The sequence below is a fragment of the Nicotiana attenuata genome, chromosome 5, assembly GCF_001879085.1.
Source record: "Nicotiana attenuata strain UT chromosome 5, NIATTr2, whole genome shotgun sequence".
Taxonomy (NCBI): Eukaryota; Viridiplantae; Streptophyta; class Magnoliopsida; order Solanales; family Solanaceae; genus Nicotiana; species Nicotiana attenuata.
The window spans coordinates 36,381,880-36,402,405 of record NC_031993.1 but is presented as its reverse complement, the minus strand read 5'-3'; the positions used below and the strand labels follow the sequence as shown (position 1 = coordinate 36,402,405).

General features: G+C 42.1%; 1 protein-coding gene across 1 annotated transcript in view; it reads left to right on the top strand.

The window, feature by feature from the left end:
- The window catches only part of LOC109225646, a 1,935-nt gene extending 761 nt beyond the window's left edge, over positions 1-1,174 (top strand). The window contains exon 2 of the mRNA XM_019390392.1: positions 727-1,174. Within this exon, the coding sequence (XP_019245937.1) occupies positions 727-789 (63 nt within the window). The 3' untranslated portion in view covers positions 790-1,174. The remainder of the gene's footprint in view (positions 1-726) is intronic.

Here is a 20,526-nt window from a genome sequence, read left to right as displayed (position 1 = left end):
TGGTCGGTTTTGGTTTCCCCGTTTCCCCCCCCCCCCCCCCCCCCCGGGGTGCTGACGCGGCCAAGACCTTGGTTAGTCATGATCTTCTTGGATGTTTAATTCATAATTCAGTGCATTTCGAGATTGAATAAAAAAAAGAAAAAAAAAATTATGAGAGTTGTTTTTAGGTTCTGCTGGCAATGGAGTTTGCAGCTCGAAATTTCTAGCAAATGCATCCTTTTGAGGATTGATCCATTAATTTTATAATAAGTTCATTCTGAGGCTTGTCAGTTGTTACACTCCCAGGCATTCTTGGCAAACTGTTCAATAACAATTTATGATCTTGCTTTTGCATTCAAGTGTTCACCAGTCATTCGATGTTTTTTGCCTGCATTCATTGTCATCTGAAAGGAAGTCTTTTAACTTTCTTAGGTCTAAATTCATGAAAATGAAATTGAATATTGATGCATTGATTGGATTAGTTGCTCGTCTAGCATCTCTATGCTTATTTGCCCACTTAAGTTGATCTTTTCCTGAAGAATAACACGCTCTACTCTTCAAAGCTGCAATTTTTAATTATAGATTGATGGTTTTTCCCTTTCTTATCGTGTTTAATTTAAAATGTGAAGTGAACTTTTGACAATCCTTACCGATAAAAAGTTTACTGGGATGACCTGAAATTTCTCAAGCTTTGAGTGATAAAAGAGTACCGCGATGACCTGAAATTTCTTATTCATTCTGTTGCAGACTCTACCAAGGAAGATAATTAAAGAACGTCCCCAGGAGAGTATGGCCCAAGCTGTTTCCTAAATTGGAGAGGAAGAAAGCTTAGTCGAGGATAAGGACATATCGATGAATTCCTGGTTCTTCCTGAAGGAGCATATCCAAGAGTTTATTTTCACCCTTTCTGTGATTGGTAAATCTGACATTCGCACCATCCCATTTTCCCGAAATGCTACAGCTACCACTGAGTAAGTTGTCGTAATGTTGTTGAAGCGAAGGATTTCAAGGTAATGGTAGCCAGGTTCCTGCTGGAGATTTATGACGCTAGAGTATTGATTTTGTATTTGTATAGTTGACCAAGTATATGATTTTGTTCTAACCATATAAAAGCCTAGCATACTTGCGGTTTATGTAAATCGAAATAGTGACAAATGTCTAAATTTGAAGTTAAGATGAATCTTTTTCTAGCTCATTATCTTGCATTATTAGTTCTTTGGAGTCTGACAAGGTAATGAAGAAACTTTGCTGCATATTTTCAAGTCAATAACATGTCATTTTGTTTCCAATCCTGCAGTATTATGATTATAGAAACCGGTACCATGTCGGTAATGTGGTGAGATGTTGCTCACCACATGTCAGATTTGATTTCATATTACACTTACCCGACATGACAGATGTATTTGCCAATGTCATTGGTTCTAGGAAAAATTGCATGTCTTTTACGTAGTTGCAAGCACATGAATTTAAAGGCAAGCATATTAGCATAGTGATTTGCTTAGTGTTTGGAGGAAGCTCAGCTGTCTCCTTTGGTAATACTGCAGTGAAGGAATGTTTATTATTACCTTATCAACCAAGGGGCTAGAATATGTTATCTGCAAATTCTTCTCCCTACATTGGTCCCCGGGCGTATGAGCGCAGTAGGCAAGTTTAGCTGCAACTGAGCTCAATTTGTCCAAGTTCTTATGGAGCTCATTAAAGCATGAGGCAAAGGTGTTGGTGGACGGACTTATTCAGGAGATAGGTACACGTAGAGGTGGCAAAATAGTTAAAAGAAAATAGTTATTCACCTATATTATCCATTAATTTATCCGTTTTTTTGAATTATCCATTTTAACCCGCTCATATCCGACCCGACCTGCCTGTTTGCCACCCCCTAGGTACATGTATTCGGTGAACATGTGCTGGTGGGGCGGACTTGAACCTCTTCTTACGCCGGCTTTATGTAAGGCCTCGTAAAATTTTGCTAAGTAATTTACGATTTCGTGGTGCCAAGGTAGGCTAATTATTTTATTTTGTGCGCAAACGAGGATTATTAATATGATGGATATCAATTGGATATGGTAATAAGTGTATAAGTCATATTATAAGTGATCTGGGGCCTAAGGAGATGCCTAAACCTAAGCCAAGTTAGAAAATTACATGATAGACTAAAACTCCAAATGAGTACGCACAAGACCAAACTTTCGATGAGCATATCTACAGAGTTATGTGATGCACAACCTATCAAAATAAAGCCCTTTGAGTCTAGATTCCAACGCATCAAACCGTTCCTCATTTGGATATGTACACAGAAAGTTATGACCATTTTACTGGATTTGTGTCATATGCGCGGCTAGATGCGCGACCGCGCATATTTGAAAGTTTCAATCTTGTGTGCCGCGGCTGATGCGAGGCCCGTGCGCGACCGCGCACATAGCAGCCCTATAAATACCCCCAAGACCGGGTATGGAGGGTCTCTAAGTCATTTTTTGAGCTAGGGCTTGCTCCATCAAGGGGAATCTGTTCAAGTGGCCTGAATTGGCGAAGGGCCAGTGGGAGGCCAAGAACTACAGTAAGTGCTTTTTTATAGTTTCAACATCTTCCATACTTTTGGCGGCATTTTTACTTACTCATGCTTGCTCGTGCAGGCCTTGGAGATGCGTCCGAAATGAGGCCGGCCCCGCCTGGGGAAGAAACTAGACCTTCAAACCTGAAGTCCGAGAAGGACAAGAAGATAAAAAGGGTCTCGAAACCCGAAGACCCTCAGGACAAGAAAACCCCCATTCGGAGTTTTATACATACAACATATACAGCCATAGAAGATTATGGTATACGTTAAAAGAAAGAATTGAGCCCAGGTCATAGATGAAAGATTAAGTTGTTAAAGGATTGTATCATACATATCCCATAGCGCCATGGAAGGCTAAAGTAATAACTAATACCATGAGCCGCAGATTGGAAGATAACTTAAGCCAACATAAAGGCCGATCAGAAGAAGAAGGAAACTAAAGAGTTACATCAACAAAGTAAATCAGGAATCTGATTATTGGACCCAGAAGTTATAGGAATCATGATTGAGAACATAGCAGAATCACTCTTAACATTAGAGGTGCAAGAGAGATAGCACAACAACTATGCTCTATAACGGCTCTACGATAAAGCCAGTTAGAAGGGTACCCGTCTCATAAGAAGTAAGTATGAAGCTCCCACGGGATTGTGTATGTACTAGAGGTGCAAGTATTATAATAGAGCTTCAAGTTATGGACGTGAATTACACCTAGGTGGAAGGGAGGTCATGAGAGAGATAGAAGATACGATGCGAGATTGTAAGGAAGTAAGGTAAATGTGAACAACGTACGAGATACTCAAAGGCAGAAGATCTTGAATAGTCCATACTTCGGATAGAAGCCTATAAGCAAGGGAATTCAATATCCAAGAATGATAGCGGCATCGTCAGTGGCATATCTTCTAGTCAACGATTTCTAGGTATCGAAGGATCTAGTTATGAAAGTAAAGAAAAGTTAGAGACGATGTGATGTCTCGCTTGATGTTCTAAAATAATACAAGGAAATTCAAGCAAGTTGAAAGAAGATTACGAGTATTATAAATAGAGATGTATAGGTCGCAAGCTAAAGTATAATAGAGCGACAAAGTTTTATGACAAGATGTAAGAACGAAAAAAGACGAGTGAGAAAGTGACGAGAATGGATTAGTCCTCAGGATTAGGCCCATGAAAACAAGGGTGCTAATGGCTCCTTTATGTTATAGTAAGCTCAGTATAGCCTGAATGGACTTAAAGGAGTTACTCTCCATAAGTAGCATTTAGAAGAGATGGAATGCTGTCCTAATAGTAGAATAAGGGTGTAATTGTGATAGATAAAGGATGACGTTTGGGCCTTCTATTAAGAAAAGGGATTCGTGAATTGTACGGGATTAAAATACTCACGTAAGAGAATCACCTTGGGAGGCTATAGAATACGGTTATTAAAGTACAGTATCGCCACTAAGTCGATCAGGAAATTACTTCGAATATTCCTTGATGTAACGTAAGCCCTAGGGGGCAAAGTATTATGTAAGAAGTTTCAAGTTATCAGTGGTATATTGTAGAACAATATTGAGATGAATCAACAATGGATGGACAAAAGTCACAAAGTATGAGATGAGTTTAGGCCATCATTCTAAAGATGAGCAGTAATGAGAAAGCATTAAAGGACTTAAACTTATACATATGAAATAAGCAACGAGAGTAAACAGGGATTTGGTAGCAGACCTATGCAATGATTAATTAAAGTAAGAGTTATGGCAGTAAATTCATACGGATGGCTAAACGGACCTATGCGATGAGATAAATATTCGTGAATTCAACAAAGTACCAAGCAAAGAACTTCAGTATACTCATAAGTGCCCAAAGGGACATCTTATCAAGCTCTACATATAAAGCCTAGAGATTGGGCACACTTACAAGGTCAAAATTGTACAGGCTGCATGATGAAAGGTAGTAACAGTTACGAGATTGAAAGGATTTCGACTACAAATTGTGGTGTGAAAAGGAGGCCTAAGGGGGGAATGCCCTGGATATTGGACTCATTCACAGAATACTCGCCTAGATAGCAAGGGAAGTTCTAAAGTATTTGGAAGACATAAATTATGAAAATGATAAGTGCATCAGTCAACATTCGAGGACGAATATTCCAAAGGGAGGAATAATGTTACGCCCCGCAGTATTACGACGATGTTATGCTCTGGAGTATTTCATTAAGGTGATGTTACGCTTCGCAGTAATAAGTTACGATGATGTTGCACCCTGAGTATTGTACGTTGAATTTATCGTAAGGTAATTGGCATCAGTCCAAGGAAAAGATTATTTGGGGATTATAAGGATTATAAGTTATGAGTAAATTCATGAAGGATAAAGGGTACACGAATTAAAGAAAACGAGTTTCGTTGAATGTGGCCAACTTGGATTGAAATACGGATCAAGCGATAATACCCGATAATTATGAACTAGTACCATGCAAGGTACCATATGACCACGGTGGAATAATATATAAAGTATATATGAAGTATTTTAAAAATAAGTAGAACTTTAAGTAATTGGTGGCAATTTTTAAATTATGCAGGTAGTTGGTTAACTACCGGATAACGAAACACTTCCCAATTAACTAATAAGTGGATAAAAAGTAACAAATCACACCCCCCAAGAAACGTGGCAGCCCCCCCTCTTTTAGTTTAAGGTGACTCACTATTCACCTTTACATGTGGCCACCTAAGATAAACTATAACTTTAGTGTGAATCTTATTTTCAATTAGGATCAGAACTTGGGGTCTTGAATAATGTACTAACCTAGCTCAAAAGAAGTTTTAAAGAAGAAGCAAATTCATTTCAAACAAGCTTCAATTCATTCTTTGGTTTGAAATCAAAAACTTGGAAACAGAATCATTTTCGTCCAACCTCTTAGCCTACAAATCTGTTCTTGGTTTTGAAACCAAGAACGTTGAACAGGAAACAAATTCGTCCCAAATTTCAAAACCAAATCAAGTTCATTCCAATTTCAAGGAAATCCAGTGTAAATTTCGCAGAAGCAGATTCGTTCAAATAATTCCAGGAACATGTATGTTAAGGCTAAGCTTTTCCTTCATTTTAGCATGATCACGTTATTACACATGTTTGATAACGAGCCATAAAGAAAAATTCATATTCCGGAATTTAGGTATATTTTGCTAGTCTCACAAGTTACGTATATTTTTCTAGTTTTGTAAGTTACAATATTCTCCTTATCGGGACTTCATATTCAATTGAGTATTTCCTTCTTCCAGTCAAGAGAACAGAGAATTTATATATACAGTATTAAAGTATTTTCATTACCATCGAGCTATAATCGATGGGCAGGCCCCTATTGGGCAACCTCTGATCAGATGATAAGTTATATACCGAGCCTGCTGTGGCCGAGCACCTATGAGCGACCCCAGTTGGTTGAGATACAGAGCCTCGTACGGCCGAGCGCCTATGAGCGAGCCTACTACGGCAGAGCAGATATATACACATACCGAGCCTTATAGGGCCGGACAACTATTTTACTCACTATATTGAGAGAGTTGAGTCAGTATCAGCTGATGAGCATATCCTTAGATTATCTTTGATCCCCAGTTGCTTTCAGTTATTATATTATCAGTTCAGTTTCAGCCTCAGTATATTTTCTTACATACTTGGTACATTATTTCGTACTGACGTCCCTTTCTAGGAGCGCTGCATTTCATGCGTGCAGGTTTAGATAGACAGACGGGTAGACCTCCTCAGTAGGTGTTGCCCGAGCTCAGCTTTATCTGTAAGCTTCCCATCTTTTGGAGCTGCTGGGTCTAGCAATGTGGTGTATATCTTATGTATATATGTAGATAGGTTATGGGTAGGTCGGGGCCCTGTTCCGATCACAGTACATCTATCAGTAGAGGCTTGTAAACTATCGGTTAGTGCAGTATGTTGGGCTTGTAGGCCCTATACGTATATTTATTGGCCTGTCAGTTATAGTAATTATGACGGCCTTGCTGTCCCAGCTTTATGTTGACATGAGTCAGTGTTAGTCTCCATTTAGTTTTATATTTTGCATCTCACTTTATCTTGTAATGTTGCTCATAGCCAAAATATGACATTACATGTTCTGGGTCTCTTAGTCGCAAGTGGTACGCAAGGATAGATGTGGCATTAGGTGCCGGTATCGCCCCTCGAGCTCGAGGCGTGACACAACTATACCGAAGGGGGTAGATGCTGAGACCCCCAATGATAATGAGAATGCCCAGAGCGAGGAGCTCGGGTCCACAACAACGGGCCACTCCCTTTCGTTGCCAACTTATTTTGAGGGGGCAATCGAAGAAGCCAACGCTATGTCGAAGCCTGATCCAAATAAGGTTATCGAAGATGATCCTTTTCAGGGTTGCTATGCTGGGATCGAGGACGCCAACGACATTAATGATACATCCTCCCTTTTCGAGGAGGCTCAATGTCTCCTTATCTGGGTAAGGATCTGACCTTTCTATTGCAAGTTTTTCTCCCCTTGCGTTCTTTCGACTGATATGTTTCCGTTTCGTGCGTAAGTCGTTGCAAAGTTTAGAACTGAGCTGAGATAATGCGAGGCCGAGCTCAAGAAGGTTTCAGGCGAAGAGAAGGCCTTGAGGCTCCTTTGTAGTCAGAGACAAGAGGAGCTTAAGGATCTCCGAACAGCATTGGAAAACTAAAAAAAGCGAGTCTGAGCTAGACAAGCAGGTAACAGCGATTTTAACAAAGTTCGACCTTCTTGGCCCTACTTCGGAGGCTAACACTTCGATATCTCATCTTCAGCAAAAGCTTGATATGATTGGGCAGCTCCGAGGCGAGGTAGATCGAGTTCGGGCTGATTGCCAACAATGGAAGAAGAACATGGATCAACTTGCTGCCAAAAAGGAAGATGTTAAGGCCCAACTGGCCTCGGCTGAAGCTCAGCTCCGAGGTGCTAAAGTGAAAAGCTTGGCTCAGGCCAGGGAAGTCGAGGGGCTGGAGGCCGAACTGGCTAAAGCCCGAATCGAAGCTGCATAAGCTAAGGCCGAAGCTGAGAAGACTAAGTCTGCGACTGATAAATCCATTGCTATATATATGAGAGAAGTCGTGGCCGTTCAAGATGAGTTGAGGGAGGCCTCCTACCGGGCAAGACGGAGCAATGAATTGGCCAAGTTCTGATCTCGGAGGGAGACTCTCGAAGAAATCCGTGCTCGGGGGTTCGACCTTGCCGAGGAGATAGCCGAAGCACAGGCACAGGAAACCGATGCTGGGTTTCTTATCTCCTCCGATAATGAGGACGTGGTGAGAGGCTCCAGGGATGGAGAAAGTGAGGAATATGCTCCCGAAGGGGGAGAGGCTCCCGAGGATAAAGCCCATGAAGACGAAGACAACACTCCTGGGACGTGGCCCCGAAAATAGATTAGGTTCCTTTTTGTACAAGGGCCCCTTTGTGGGCGTTGTAATATGTTTTGTAAATTTCCCAAATGAATATAAAGTAGCTTTTGCTCTGTCCTTGATTTGTGTTGATTTTTATTTTTCCCCCGTCTATGAAAAATTCTGACGATTCAAATGCTAAGTTCGGGTATCAGTTTAGACTCGTAATAAGCCCTTAGGCTTTAATTGCCCAAGATCATTCACCTTAGGGTTTTTGACGATCCCCAAGGCAAACTTAAAATTATTTTAATGCGATCTCGGGGTAACGGGGCCTTTTGGGTCTGAGTTAAACGAGAATGGGGTCTCGGATTCCGATAAGCCTTTGGCCCTATATTTCTTTTTAAGATGGCCCTTAGGCTCTTGTACATCGGCCCTTAGGCTCTGTTTTAGAATTGGCCCTTAGGCTTTTTTTTAGAATTGGCCCTTAGGCTCTTTAAATTGGGCTATTTTGGCCTCTAAAATGGCTATATAATTTTTCCCTTATTTCGGCTAAAATACTTAGTGAAATTTTCTGCATTACCCCGAAATTTTTGCCTTATTTCGGCCCTTAGGCTCTGTTTTAGAATTGGCCCTTAGGCTCATCCTTCTATTGTAATACCTTTTGATCCTTTGTTTCTGCATGGCCATTCGTATTAAAACGGCCTCACGCTTTTCATCTATTAGTTCGAGAGAAGTGTTCATAGCTTCGTGATTTGAGTCCTCGATGGCATGCTGAAACCTGACACTAGGTTCCCCGACTTTGACTGGCATCAATGCTTTGGATCCGTACACCAATGAAAATGGGGTCTCCCCAGTTCTCGACTTCGAAGTTGTTCGATATGCCCATAGCACCTCAGGCAATACTTCTCTCCATCTCCCTTTGTATCATCTAACCTTTTCTTCAAGTTTCGAATGATGGTTTTGTTTGTGGACTCGGCCTGACCATTTGCACTTGAGTGATAAGGTGTTGATAGCATCCTTTTGATTTTGTGGTCCTCGAGGAATTTGGTCACTTTGCTGCCGATGAAATATTTCCCATTGTCACATGTTATTTCTGCGGGTATCCCGAACCGACATATGATGTGGTCCCATATGAAGTTAATAACTTTTTTTTTCTCTCACCTTCTCGAAGGCCTGCGCTTCAACCCATTTTGAGAAGTAGTCAGTCATAAATAAAATAAATCTAGCTTTACCTGGCGCTGTGGGTAGGGGGCCGACGATGTCCATCCCCCATTTCATGAATGGCCACGGGGATAGGATCGAGTGGAGTTGTTCACCGGGTTGATGTATGATTGGTGCATACCTCTGGAATTTGTCGCACTTCCAAATGAACTCCTTGGTATCCTTTTCCATGCTATCCCAATAATACCCTGCTCTGATCACCTTGCGAACCAGGGAGTCTGCATCGGTATGGTTTCCACAGGTCCCCTCGTGGATTTCCTGTAGTACATAATCAGTGTCCCCGCGTCCCAAACATACTGCCAGTGGTCCATCGAAAGTTCTTCTGTACAACGTTCCACTTTCAGCGAGCGAGAATCGAGCTGCTTTGGCTCGAAGTGTTCTTAACTCTTTTGAGTCTGTGGGGAGCTTCCCATGTTTCAAGTAATCGATGCACTTATTCCTCCAATCCCACGTTAGACTTGTTGAATTAATCTCTGTATGGCCTTCTTTGACTACCGACTTCGATAGCTGGACGACAACCCCCGGGACAATATCGTCTTCTTTGACCGATGACCTTAAGTTTGCAAGTGCGTTGGACTCACTATTCTGTTCTCAAGGTATATGGTCCAGCGTCCACAGCTTGAAGCGGTGCAATGTCATTTAATGTTTGTCTAACTACCTTTGCATTCGATCATCTCGAACCTCGAAGCTTCCGTTTACATGATTTACTACCAAAAGGGAATCACACTTTGCCTCGATGACCTTTGCTCCAAGGCCCTTGGCTAGCTCAAGACCTGTAATCATGGCTTCGTACTCGGCCTCATTGTTAGTCAATTTAAAAGTTTTGATAGATTGCCTAATAACACTGCCCGTAGGCGGTTTCAAAAAGATGCCGAGCTCGGATCCTTTCACATTCCAGGCACCGTCCGTGAAGAGGGTCCAAACCCCCGATGACGTACCCATTTTTAGCAAGAGTTCCTTCTCTACTTCGGGTACGAGGGCAGGCGCGAAGTCGGCCACAAAGTCTGCCAAAATTTGAGACTTGATAGCCGTTCGAGGCTGATATTCGATATTATATCCTCCAAGTTCGATGGCCCATTTGGCCAATCTGCCCGATAATTCGGGTTTATGCAAGATATTTTGCAGCGGATACGTAGTCAGTACACATATATGATGGCATTGAAAATATGGTTTTAATTTCCTAGATGCGCTTATTAATGTAAGAGCTAATTTTTCCAAATGTGGGTACCTTGTTTCAACATCTCCTAGGGTCCGACTCACATAATAGATAGAAAATTGCGTACCTTGCTCTTCTCGAACCAACACGCCACTTACCGCTACTTCGGACACGGACAGATACAGGTAGAGTGTTTCGTTCTCTTTTGGAGTATGGAGCAGCGGTGGGCTCGAGAGATACCGTTTTAATTCTTCCAAGGCTTGCTGGCACTCTGGGGTCCATGCGAAGTTGTTCTTCTTTATTAGTAGGGAAAAGAAGTAATGGTTCCGATCTGATGACCTGGAGATAAATCGAGCTAGGGCGGGTATTCGTCCGGTCAACCGTTGCACGGCTTTCACATTGTTCACCATGGTAATTTCCTCGATGGCTTTGATTTTATCGGGGTTGATCTCGATACCTCTGTTTGACACCATGAAGCCCAAGAACTTGCCTGAGCCAACCCCAAAAGCGCATTTCTCGGGGTTAAGCTTCATTTGTACATTCTAAGGATGTCGAATGTCATCTGCAAATGGGTCAAATGGTCCTCTGCGCGCAGGGACTTAACTAGCATATCATTAATATAAACTTCCATAGATTTGCCGTTTTGATGCTCGAACATCTTATTAACTAGACGTTGGTATGTGTCTCTTGCATTTTTTTAGCCCAAAGGGCATTACGTTATAACAATACGTACCATACTTTGTGATGAATGAAGTTTTTTCCCTGTCCTCCGGGTTCATTTGAGTTTGGTTGTACACGGAGTAGGCGTCGAGAAAGGTAAGGATCTCGTGGATAGCCGTAGCATCGATCAAACGATCGATGTTGGGAAATAAGAAAGAATCTTTAGGGCATGCTTTATTCAAATCTTTGTAATCTACACATATTCTAAGTTTATTCCCCTTTTTAGGGACTACTACTACGTTAGCCAGCCATTCGGGATACTTTACTTCCCTGATGGATCCTATTTTGAGAAGTTTGGTTACCTATTCTTTGATGACTGCATGCTTTACCTCGGACTATGGTCTCCTATTTTGCTTAACCGGCTTAAATATGGGATCGACACTTAGTCGATGGGTAATTATCTCCGGTGGAATCCCTGTCATATCTAAGTGGGACCAAGCGAAGCAATCAATATTATCGATGAGAAACTGAATGAGTTTTTTCCTTAGTTCGGGGGTTAACCCCGTCCCTAGGTGTACCTTTCGTTCTGGAAGATGCTCAACTAATATGACCTGCTTGAGTTCTTCGATCATGGATTTCATCGCATCTGATTCCTCAGGGGCAATGAAGGTCTGGGGGATGAGGAAATCTTCTTCTTCATCCCTAGCCACCTGTTCATCGAACACTTGTCCCTCGGGCTCAATCGAGGGCGCGGGTTGTAATTGCTATTTGGCCACATGCTCATCCTTCAATTTTTCTGACGTGGATGGTGCCGATACCGGTGCAAAGTCGTGCACTGCAAACATCTCCTTAGCTATATGTTGTTCTCCATACACTGTTTTCACGCCATCCTTCATTAGGAACTTCATCATCTGATGAAGGGTCGATGGCACTGCCCTCATGCTGTGGATCCACGGCCTTCCAAGCAAAGCATTATACCTCATGTCACCTTCGATGACATGAAATTTGGTATCTTGTATGGTTCCGGCCACGTTGACTTGGAGGATGATTTCTCCCTTCGTTGTTTCACTTGCCATGTTAAAGCCATTCAAGACCCGAGATGTCGGTATGATCTGATCGAGCAACCTGAGCTGCTCCACGACCCTTGACCTGATTATATTTGCCGAACTATTTGGATCTATGAGAACACATTTAACTTGAACTTTATTTAAAAGGATAGAAATTACCAGTGCATCGTTGTGAGGTTGAGATAAAGCCTCGATGTCTTCCTCGCTGAATGTGAGGGTGTCTTCGGGCAGGTAATTCCGAGTCCGCTTCTCCCTTGTGATGAATACTTTGGTACGTTTGAATATTGGTCCCTGTGGGACGTCGAATCCACCGATGATCATGTGAATGATATGTTGAGGTTCTTCAGGTTCATTCTTTCTGCCTGCATCCCTCTCTTTGAAGTGATTCTTAGCCCGATCACTTAGGAATTCTCGAAGGTGGCCCTCATTGAATAACCCGACCACTTCCTCCCTTAGCTGCCTGCAATCTTCCGTTCTATGACCATGCGTTCCATGATACTCACACATCAAGTTCGGGTTCCTTTGGGAAGGATCGGTCTGTATTAGCCTGGGCTACTTAGTATCCTTGATTCTCCTAGTAGCTGAGACGATCCCTGATGCATCTATGCTGAAATTGTATTTTGATAATCGGGGAGCCTCGCCGGGGTCGGCGCGTTTATCAAACCCGTTCTTGCTCATGAGTCCCCGAGAACCTTAACCTTGGTCACTTCTTTGACTCTCTGAGAGGTTTTGTGGCATGGGCTGTTGTTTCTTCGATCCGCATATGGTTGATACCGTTCTTTGCTGTATCTTGATCCCCGGTCTGTGTCCATCGGGGGCTTGGCAACGAACCTGTTAGGATGAACTGAACCCGAGGGGACTCCCAACTGGTCGTCCTGAACCCTAATCTTTGACTGATAGCGATTGTGCACATCCGACCATGTCACAACTGGATACTCAATCAAGTTCTACTTTAGCTGTCGAGATGCAATCGAGCTTCTTTCATTCAAACCTTGTATAAAATCCTGAACTACCCAGTCATCGTACACTGGCGGTAATTTCATTCTTTCCATCTGAATCGGGACACGAACTCCCTCAATATCTCATCGTCCCTTTGTTTTATTTTGAAGACATCCGATTTTCTTGTGGCCACCTTTACGGCCCCGGCGTGTGCTTTTACGAAGGCATCCGCCACCATGGCGAATGAGTCAATGGAGTTAGGATCTAAGTTGTGATACCAGATCATAGCTCCTTTTGATAGTGTTTCCCCGAACTTTTTCAACAATACTGATTCGATTTCATCATCATTCAAGTCATTTCCTTTGATTCCACAAGTGTATGAAGTAATATTTTCATTAGGGTCAGTTGTTCCATTATATTTCGCTTATATCGGGCTTGTGAAATTTCTTGGGAATGGGCATTGGAGCCGCACTTGGGGGGGAAGGTTATTGTATGAACTTTTTTAAATCCATTCCTTTCAAAATCGGAGGTGCTCCTGGTATCTGGTCGACTCTTGAGCTGTATGTTTCCACCTTTTTGTCATTTTCTTCAATTTTCATTTCTCTGGGCTCAATTCTTTTGGTTAGCTCTTCGAGCATTTTCATAATAGCGGGATCAGTCCTCGAGCCATTTTCATCTGGCCTTTCAGGCGCAGATTCCGCATGCCAGGTGTCCACTGGCTCGACGGTGTTTGGAGTTCTATTTTGACTCTGAAGTTGTGCACTGGCGACTTGGTGAGCTTGCAGCATCTCGAATGTTACTTGGAGGCTGACTCCTCCTTCTTCCATTCCTCGTGCTTCCTGGCCTCCGGCTCGGGCTTCCCTGTGTGCATTCCTCACGGTATCTGTGCTTGCGTCCGTGTTTAGAGCGTTATGTGAACTGATATCAACGGGCTCCAAATTTGGCACTCCCTCAGGGTTTATGGGTGGTACACCAAGCCCTATACTGTTGTTTTCTCCGAGCCTCTCACTATCGTGAGAAGGTGCATTTTGTGTGCTAGACATATTTTGGCCTGAAATCAAAAAATCATTGACAAGAAAAAGTGTGAAGAATAACGCGTGTTATCTGAAAACAAGCACTAAAATAATCACTATTATCTTTAGCCCCACGACGGGCACCAAATTGTTTACCTCGAAAAAGGTAAGTAACAATTAAAGATAATTTGTGGTTTTAAAGATATGTAATATATTCTAATACTAGTGATAGGGGCCTCGAGCTCAGCTATCCCAGGGACCTCGAGGTCAGCTTAGAACAATAAAATAAAGACAATAAATCTGAAGAATAATTGTTGAGCACGTTAAACAGGAAAGACAAAGCTGAATGTTCAATTGCAGAGAATAGTATAAGATGATGCTTACATAATGATTGGGGTCCCCTTTATATAGGAGGAGAAAACCCCAACATAGTACATTCTTAATTGTATTAAAGAATTCTATTGGTACAGGTGTATAACAACCTAGTACGGGCCTGTACCATTTTATACAAATCTTATCCTTTAATTTATGCCCTAGTCCACGTGTCCTTGAGAAATTCCCGCTCTTTCTTGATAGACTTCGAGATTGCATTGCCCTCGATGCAAGTCGTGCCAGGCCCTCGATCAGCTTCCTCGAGGCACGTGTCCCTCAGCCGGGTCCGACCTCCATTTCGAGTTGCCCTGACTCGGGCTAATAACTCAATTTAAGACCTCGAAATCGGGCTCCCTGATTTTGATCGTATACACAATACTGAGTGATTGGGCATGATGAGAGGAAAGTGTGAGATAGTGAGATTGAGTACTCTGAGAGTGTGAGTACATGATTCATCTCTGAGATACATGGCATTGGCATGCACACATGACATACAGGCATAGAGATGCATTTTCCTCATGCTGTACGGTGTCACATCATTCATGACTTCTCAAACATATTGATATATGGGCATCGAGAAGTATTTTACACTTGCTATCTGGAAGGAAAATAAAATGAAACATCTTATTCAGTGTTGAAAGGATTTTTAGGAAAAGTCACAGTTTTCAAACTTACTTGTATTTTTGATGATTTCGGTAAAGGATTTGGGTTTTTTTACTGATATACTTGAAAAGCAGAACTATTTTTTTCGGAAAACTATGAGAAAGTTGAGCATTTTATCTCTGAGTTGCTTCTTTATCTCTGAGTTGAGCATTTTATCTCCTTACATTGTTATGAATTGCTGTTGGTTATTGGTGTTGAACCAGACCTATGTTCCAGCTCGTCAGTACCTTCAACCTAAGGTTAGGTTTGTTACTTATTGAGTACATGCGGTCGGTTGTACTCATACTACACTTCTGTACCTTGCGTGTAGATGTTGGCTGTTGTTGTTCTAGTGTTCGATAGAAGTTGGATTTGAAGATGTACCTGCGTCCCTGTTGTAGCTGCCTCTTGTTCATGCTAGCCTTAGATTTATAAAACTCTGTTTGTGTACTTTTCAAATAAAAGATGTATTTACTTCATACCATCTTTGTAAACTCTATTCTTAGGAGCTCATGATTTGTACTTCCAGTCTTTGGGAAATGTATAAGATTTAGAAAATTTCTTTTGTTTAATTGTTTTATTAATATTATTGGAATTGGGTAGTTATTAGTTAGCTTACCTAGCGAGTTGGGTTAGGTGCCATCACGTCTAGTGGATTTTGGGACGTGACACATTGGTATCAAAGCTCTAGGTTAATAGGTTCTACAAGTCATGAGCAAGTGTCTAGTAGAGTCTTGCAGATCAGTATAATGACGCCCATACCTATCTTTGAGAGGCTACAAGACATTTAGGATATTTTTTCCATCTTTTATTCTGTTTACCTTGAAAATGGTAATTACAATTAAATTTGATTTTGCGGTTCTAAAAATGTGTGATTTATTTTAATGCTAGTTGTTAGGCGATAGATGCTAAGTGTGAGTCAGGGAAATGAGATAAGAGCTAGAAGACAGTATGTTATGCAAACCGAATGGCCGTGAATCGGGGTCTCGAGCTGGCCTACGCTGGGCCTCAAGGTTGAGCTAAAGCGTCAAACTGGGGATGGTCGACGAGGAACTAACAGTTCTAAGGACCTTGATGATGGCTCTTTATGATCAATGATGAGTAATAAATGAAGAACAATCAATAAAACACAATAAATGTAAGCAATAAAATCAAAGGGGCGACAGTACAATATGTTTAAGCTGAAGAGCAGAGAATGTTCTTATTCTTGTATTGAATATCATGTGTCTTACAAAATGATAAGGGTCCCCTTTATATAGGACGGGGAATCCCAACATAGTACAAGTGCATTTATTACAAAGATACGTAGCTGGTACATCTACTTAATGGTCCGGTACGGACTTATACTATTCTTGAAGGCATTGTCAGCTTTGACCACATGCCTAGGGAATTCCCCTCTTATCCATGATAGCCACCGATTTGCACTACCCCGAGATCGAGCATAGGGAACCCTCGGGGTCGAACCTCGAGCTATACCTCAAGCCTTCTGTAGACGGGCTATGTACTATCATAATGATCATAAAATCGGACTCTGCGATTTTAGCCGTATACAGATAGTCCCCGCGTTTCTTAGAGTAAACATGATAAGAAACGGTCTTGAATTCTTGCCTCTTTGATACTTCCATCACGACGTGAGTTCTTTCACCATTTTAATTCAAAGCTATTGCCTAGTTTTCATCTCCCTTCTCTTGTTTCACCACAGTTATGGTTGCTACGCCCAAATCCGTTCACCAAGAAGAGGAGAGTTCTGCCTCTGCTTCCCGCTCGGTCGGTGGTACACCGCCAGCGTTCGGTGAGCTAACCTCAAGATGCTTTGTCTTGAGGAGGGACTTTATGTTAGAGAGACCTCCCAATGTTAAGGGCCATTGGGAGCATGCATCAAGGTTCTTCTCATCAATAGGAGAGGAACACCTTGATGCAGTTAGGAGAGACTGTGGATGGGGAGAAAAGGCGGTACTACAGGTACCTCTCCCTGGAAGAGAGCATCGTGGCTCATGTAGAGGGGTTTTTGAACGTATTCACGTATCCCTTTACATTGGGCCCTCTCGATAGAGTCGTGCTTGAGTTCTGCGGTTTTACTGGGGCCGATGAGATCAGGCCAGTAGATGTACGCCCAATTTTTGAGAAGCTCAGCGGCTCTGTTCTGTGGTGAGTTTTGGTTGACTTTGTTGGTTTTTCGGTTTTGCATTTTCATTTTCTCACTGAGCTTCTTTTTCATAGGCCTTTGACAAGCTCAAGTCTGAGCTGCTCCGTCGTGAAGCCAGGTTGCAGAAAACCTTGGACGGGGAGAAATCCCTCAAGCTTCTTTGTGATAAAAGGGCAAAGGAGTTGATACACCTTCGGTACGAGGTGAATCGAAGCCTGAACTACGAAGGCCGCCTCGAGAGACAGGTTACCTTTGTTTGGGAGGGGATGCATGTTTCTTCTTCTATCCTCGGAGATTAATATTTTGATACTTCAGTAGTTGCAGAGTAAGATGGAGGACCTGGAACGCCTTTAGGGCAAAGTTGGTCAGGCCAAGTATTTGTGAGCTAAGGGCTCAGATAGATGCCCAAGTTGCGGCCAAGAAGAATTCTTTGGCCAATGCTTCTTCCCTCGAGGTGCAACTCCGGAATGCTCGTGAAAACAGCTCGGTCCAGACGAGCAGGATTGTAAGGCTTGAGTCCGATCTTTTAAAGATGAAGGCCGAGCTCGTGGATGCCGGGGCTGAAGCTGGCGAGGTTCGAACCAAGGCTGATAAGAAAGTGGCCGTCTATTTAAAAGACGCTGTCGACGCTCGAGCTGAGTTGAGAGGGGCTTCCGATCGGGAGAGCAGAAGCAATGAATATGCCCGGTGCAGATCCTGGGGTAAACACTCAAAGAGATCCAGGCTAGGGGCCTCGATCTCTCGGAAGAGATAGAGCAAGCCAAGGTGGATGAATACGACGCCAAGTTCCTCGTATCCGATGCCAAAGATAATGAGGAAGAGGCCGTGGAGCCGCGGTCCCCGAGAGGAAAGTAGACTAGGCTTTTTCTTTCTGATTCTGCGTACAATGCTCTTACAGAACATTGTAAATAAAGCATTGTATTATTTCACATATACATATAAAAGAACCTTTCAGTTTTTCCCTTTCATTAATTTCCCTTTGCTTGTGTATGTCTTTCTTTTGTTTTGAATTTTGATATTTGTCAATGATTAGCCAGATGAGTTGGATTTCGAGGTAAAACCTTTAGGTTTACAAATCGGCCCTGAGGCTTGTTGGGCTGGCCCTAAGTCTCTTACACATTGGGTCGGCACGACCTCTAATATGGGCTGGCGCTTGGGTTCTTACGCGTTGGGTCGGTACGACCTCTAATATAGGCTGGCGCTTAGGTTCTTACGCATTGGGTCAGTACGACCTCTAATATAGGCTTTATTTTTCCCTCGTCAAAGACTTTTTTGAAGTTTTTTTTTGTCCAACTCTTCGATGGTTCGATAAGAACCTCGATTGTGAGCCGTTATGTGACAATAAATGAGCACCTCGGGAGGTTATTCTCAACGGCTGAATTGTTTTGAAGCCTTTTCATTGTTTGGAGCTGACATGATCGAAGCTCTTTTGCTTATGCCGAGGGTAGCCTGATTAATCGGTTCTTTTCGAAGTATTTTTGAAGTAATTGAAGGCCTGTGATTTTATGGCGACGGTCGGGCATCCCCGAGTCGCGTTAGTTTGGCCAGAGCCTTATGGCCGTAGTCATTGTGTTTGGCCGTAGCCTTTCGACCGTAGTAATTGTGTTTGGCCGTAGCCTTTTAGTCCCCGAGTGAGGTAGCCTGTCGACGCCCCCTTTTTCCTCGCGGAATCGGGTTCACGACATTTGGGAAGACAACTCTTTTCCCACTTTGGGAATTGGGTTTTGAGAGTTTGGAGAGTTACCACCTAATGATTATAGTGCATTAGGACACTTTTAGAAGAATTAAAGATGCAGACCAGAGTTTTATGTAAGGGCTTGAAATTATCTCGAGGGGAAGGTGTTAGGCACCCCTCAAGATCCACTAGTGTGGTTCCCGGCCATGCTACAATTGTGACTTTAAATGTAAATGTAAATAAACAAGTACAAGAAGCACAAAAGGTTAAAAGAAGTGCTAAATTTTTAAGGAGCAATTTTTGTAAAAAACGTGCAAGTAGAGGAAAAGGTCAAGTACTTAGTGCAAATAATCCGAAAGATCATGCGAGAAGCAGAAATTAAAAATGAAATAGCTTTAAAGATTCAGAAAATTTTGTTAAACTAATAAAGAAGGAGAAAGGGGTCCTAGGTTTATACATTACATGGATCATTCGCACAACACTGGTACTCAGTTGTACGCGGAGTGTTATCGTGTAATCATCATCTCCATGTCTACCCTTCCCACCCCGTTAAGGTATTAAAGCGCGGAACGGTATCGTTTACTTATCGCATGCTACTACCCGTCCCAATCCTATTAGTCCCGGGGTATTAGGACTTCTAATCCTAAAGGGGAAGAAAGGGATGGGGGGCCTTTGTGGAGTTTAAAGGATAAAATTCTAGCTCGACATTCAAAATAAGTATCAAGTAAAAGGGGAGGACAAGCAAGCATACAAGGCTCAAATTAACCCCAGAAGTCAAACAATCAATTAGTTTAATATGCCTTGACAAATACTGATTTGGTCTTAGATTAAATTAAGCAGCGAGCGCACTGGTTCAACACATGTATTTAAACAGAGAGTCTGCATTAGGCAACTCGGATACAGTTGTCAGGGACTGACCCAATTCATTAATTAGCCAACCTTTGTTTATGAGTTGAAATAAAAACCTAGGCGTAGGATCTATTAATTTCAGGAAAAAGATGCAAAGAGTTACCAGTAGTTTCAGAAAAGATGCAAGTTGATTTTAGAAAAAAGAATTATCAGTTTAAACAAAGAGAAAAGATGCAAACCGATTTTAGAAAAGAGTTACCAGTTGTTTCAGAAAAGATGTAGACTGATTAAAAGGTTTACGAGTTTCGGGGGAGTGCAGATTGGTTATAGGAAAAAGGTTTACCAATTTTAGCGGGTTTCAGAAGTAGAAAATTACCAGTTTTAGTAAAGACACTAGTTCCAGCAATCGATACTGCTTAAGAACGAATGATGCTATTAAAGACGAGGTTTCCTATAGGCATGCTTTCTATATGTTTACTGATTTTAACACCCTTTCCTGATATCAATAAGAGTCTTATACACATGATGTCTATATGCAACTTTGTTATTAAGCCTATAAACGGTTTGCCTAATGACATTGATATATGCAGAAATGCAAGAGCCTATAGACATGATCTCTATATGTGTCATTACAGAACATGAATGTTAAATCCTATAGACATGCTTTCTAGGTGATTTTTGTGGTAAAGTTAAGCGTTAAATCCTATAGGCATGGTCTCTATGTGATTGAATCAGTATTAAAGACCCTATAGGCAGGATTTCAAGTTTGAATAAAATCCTAATTCATGATTTCTACCCCTTGGATACAAGAAAAGTAAAGACCCCTCCCACACCCTTTTACTATACTCCCCGAGTTTCATACAAAATTATTACAACCCAATGAATCAAACTGGAAATTAAAGGATACATCAACAGCTAACAG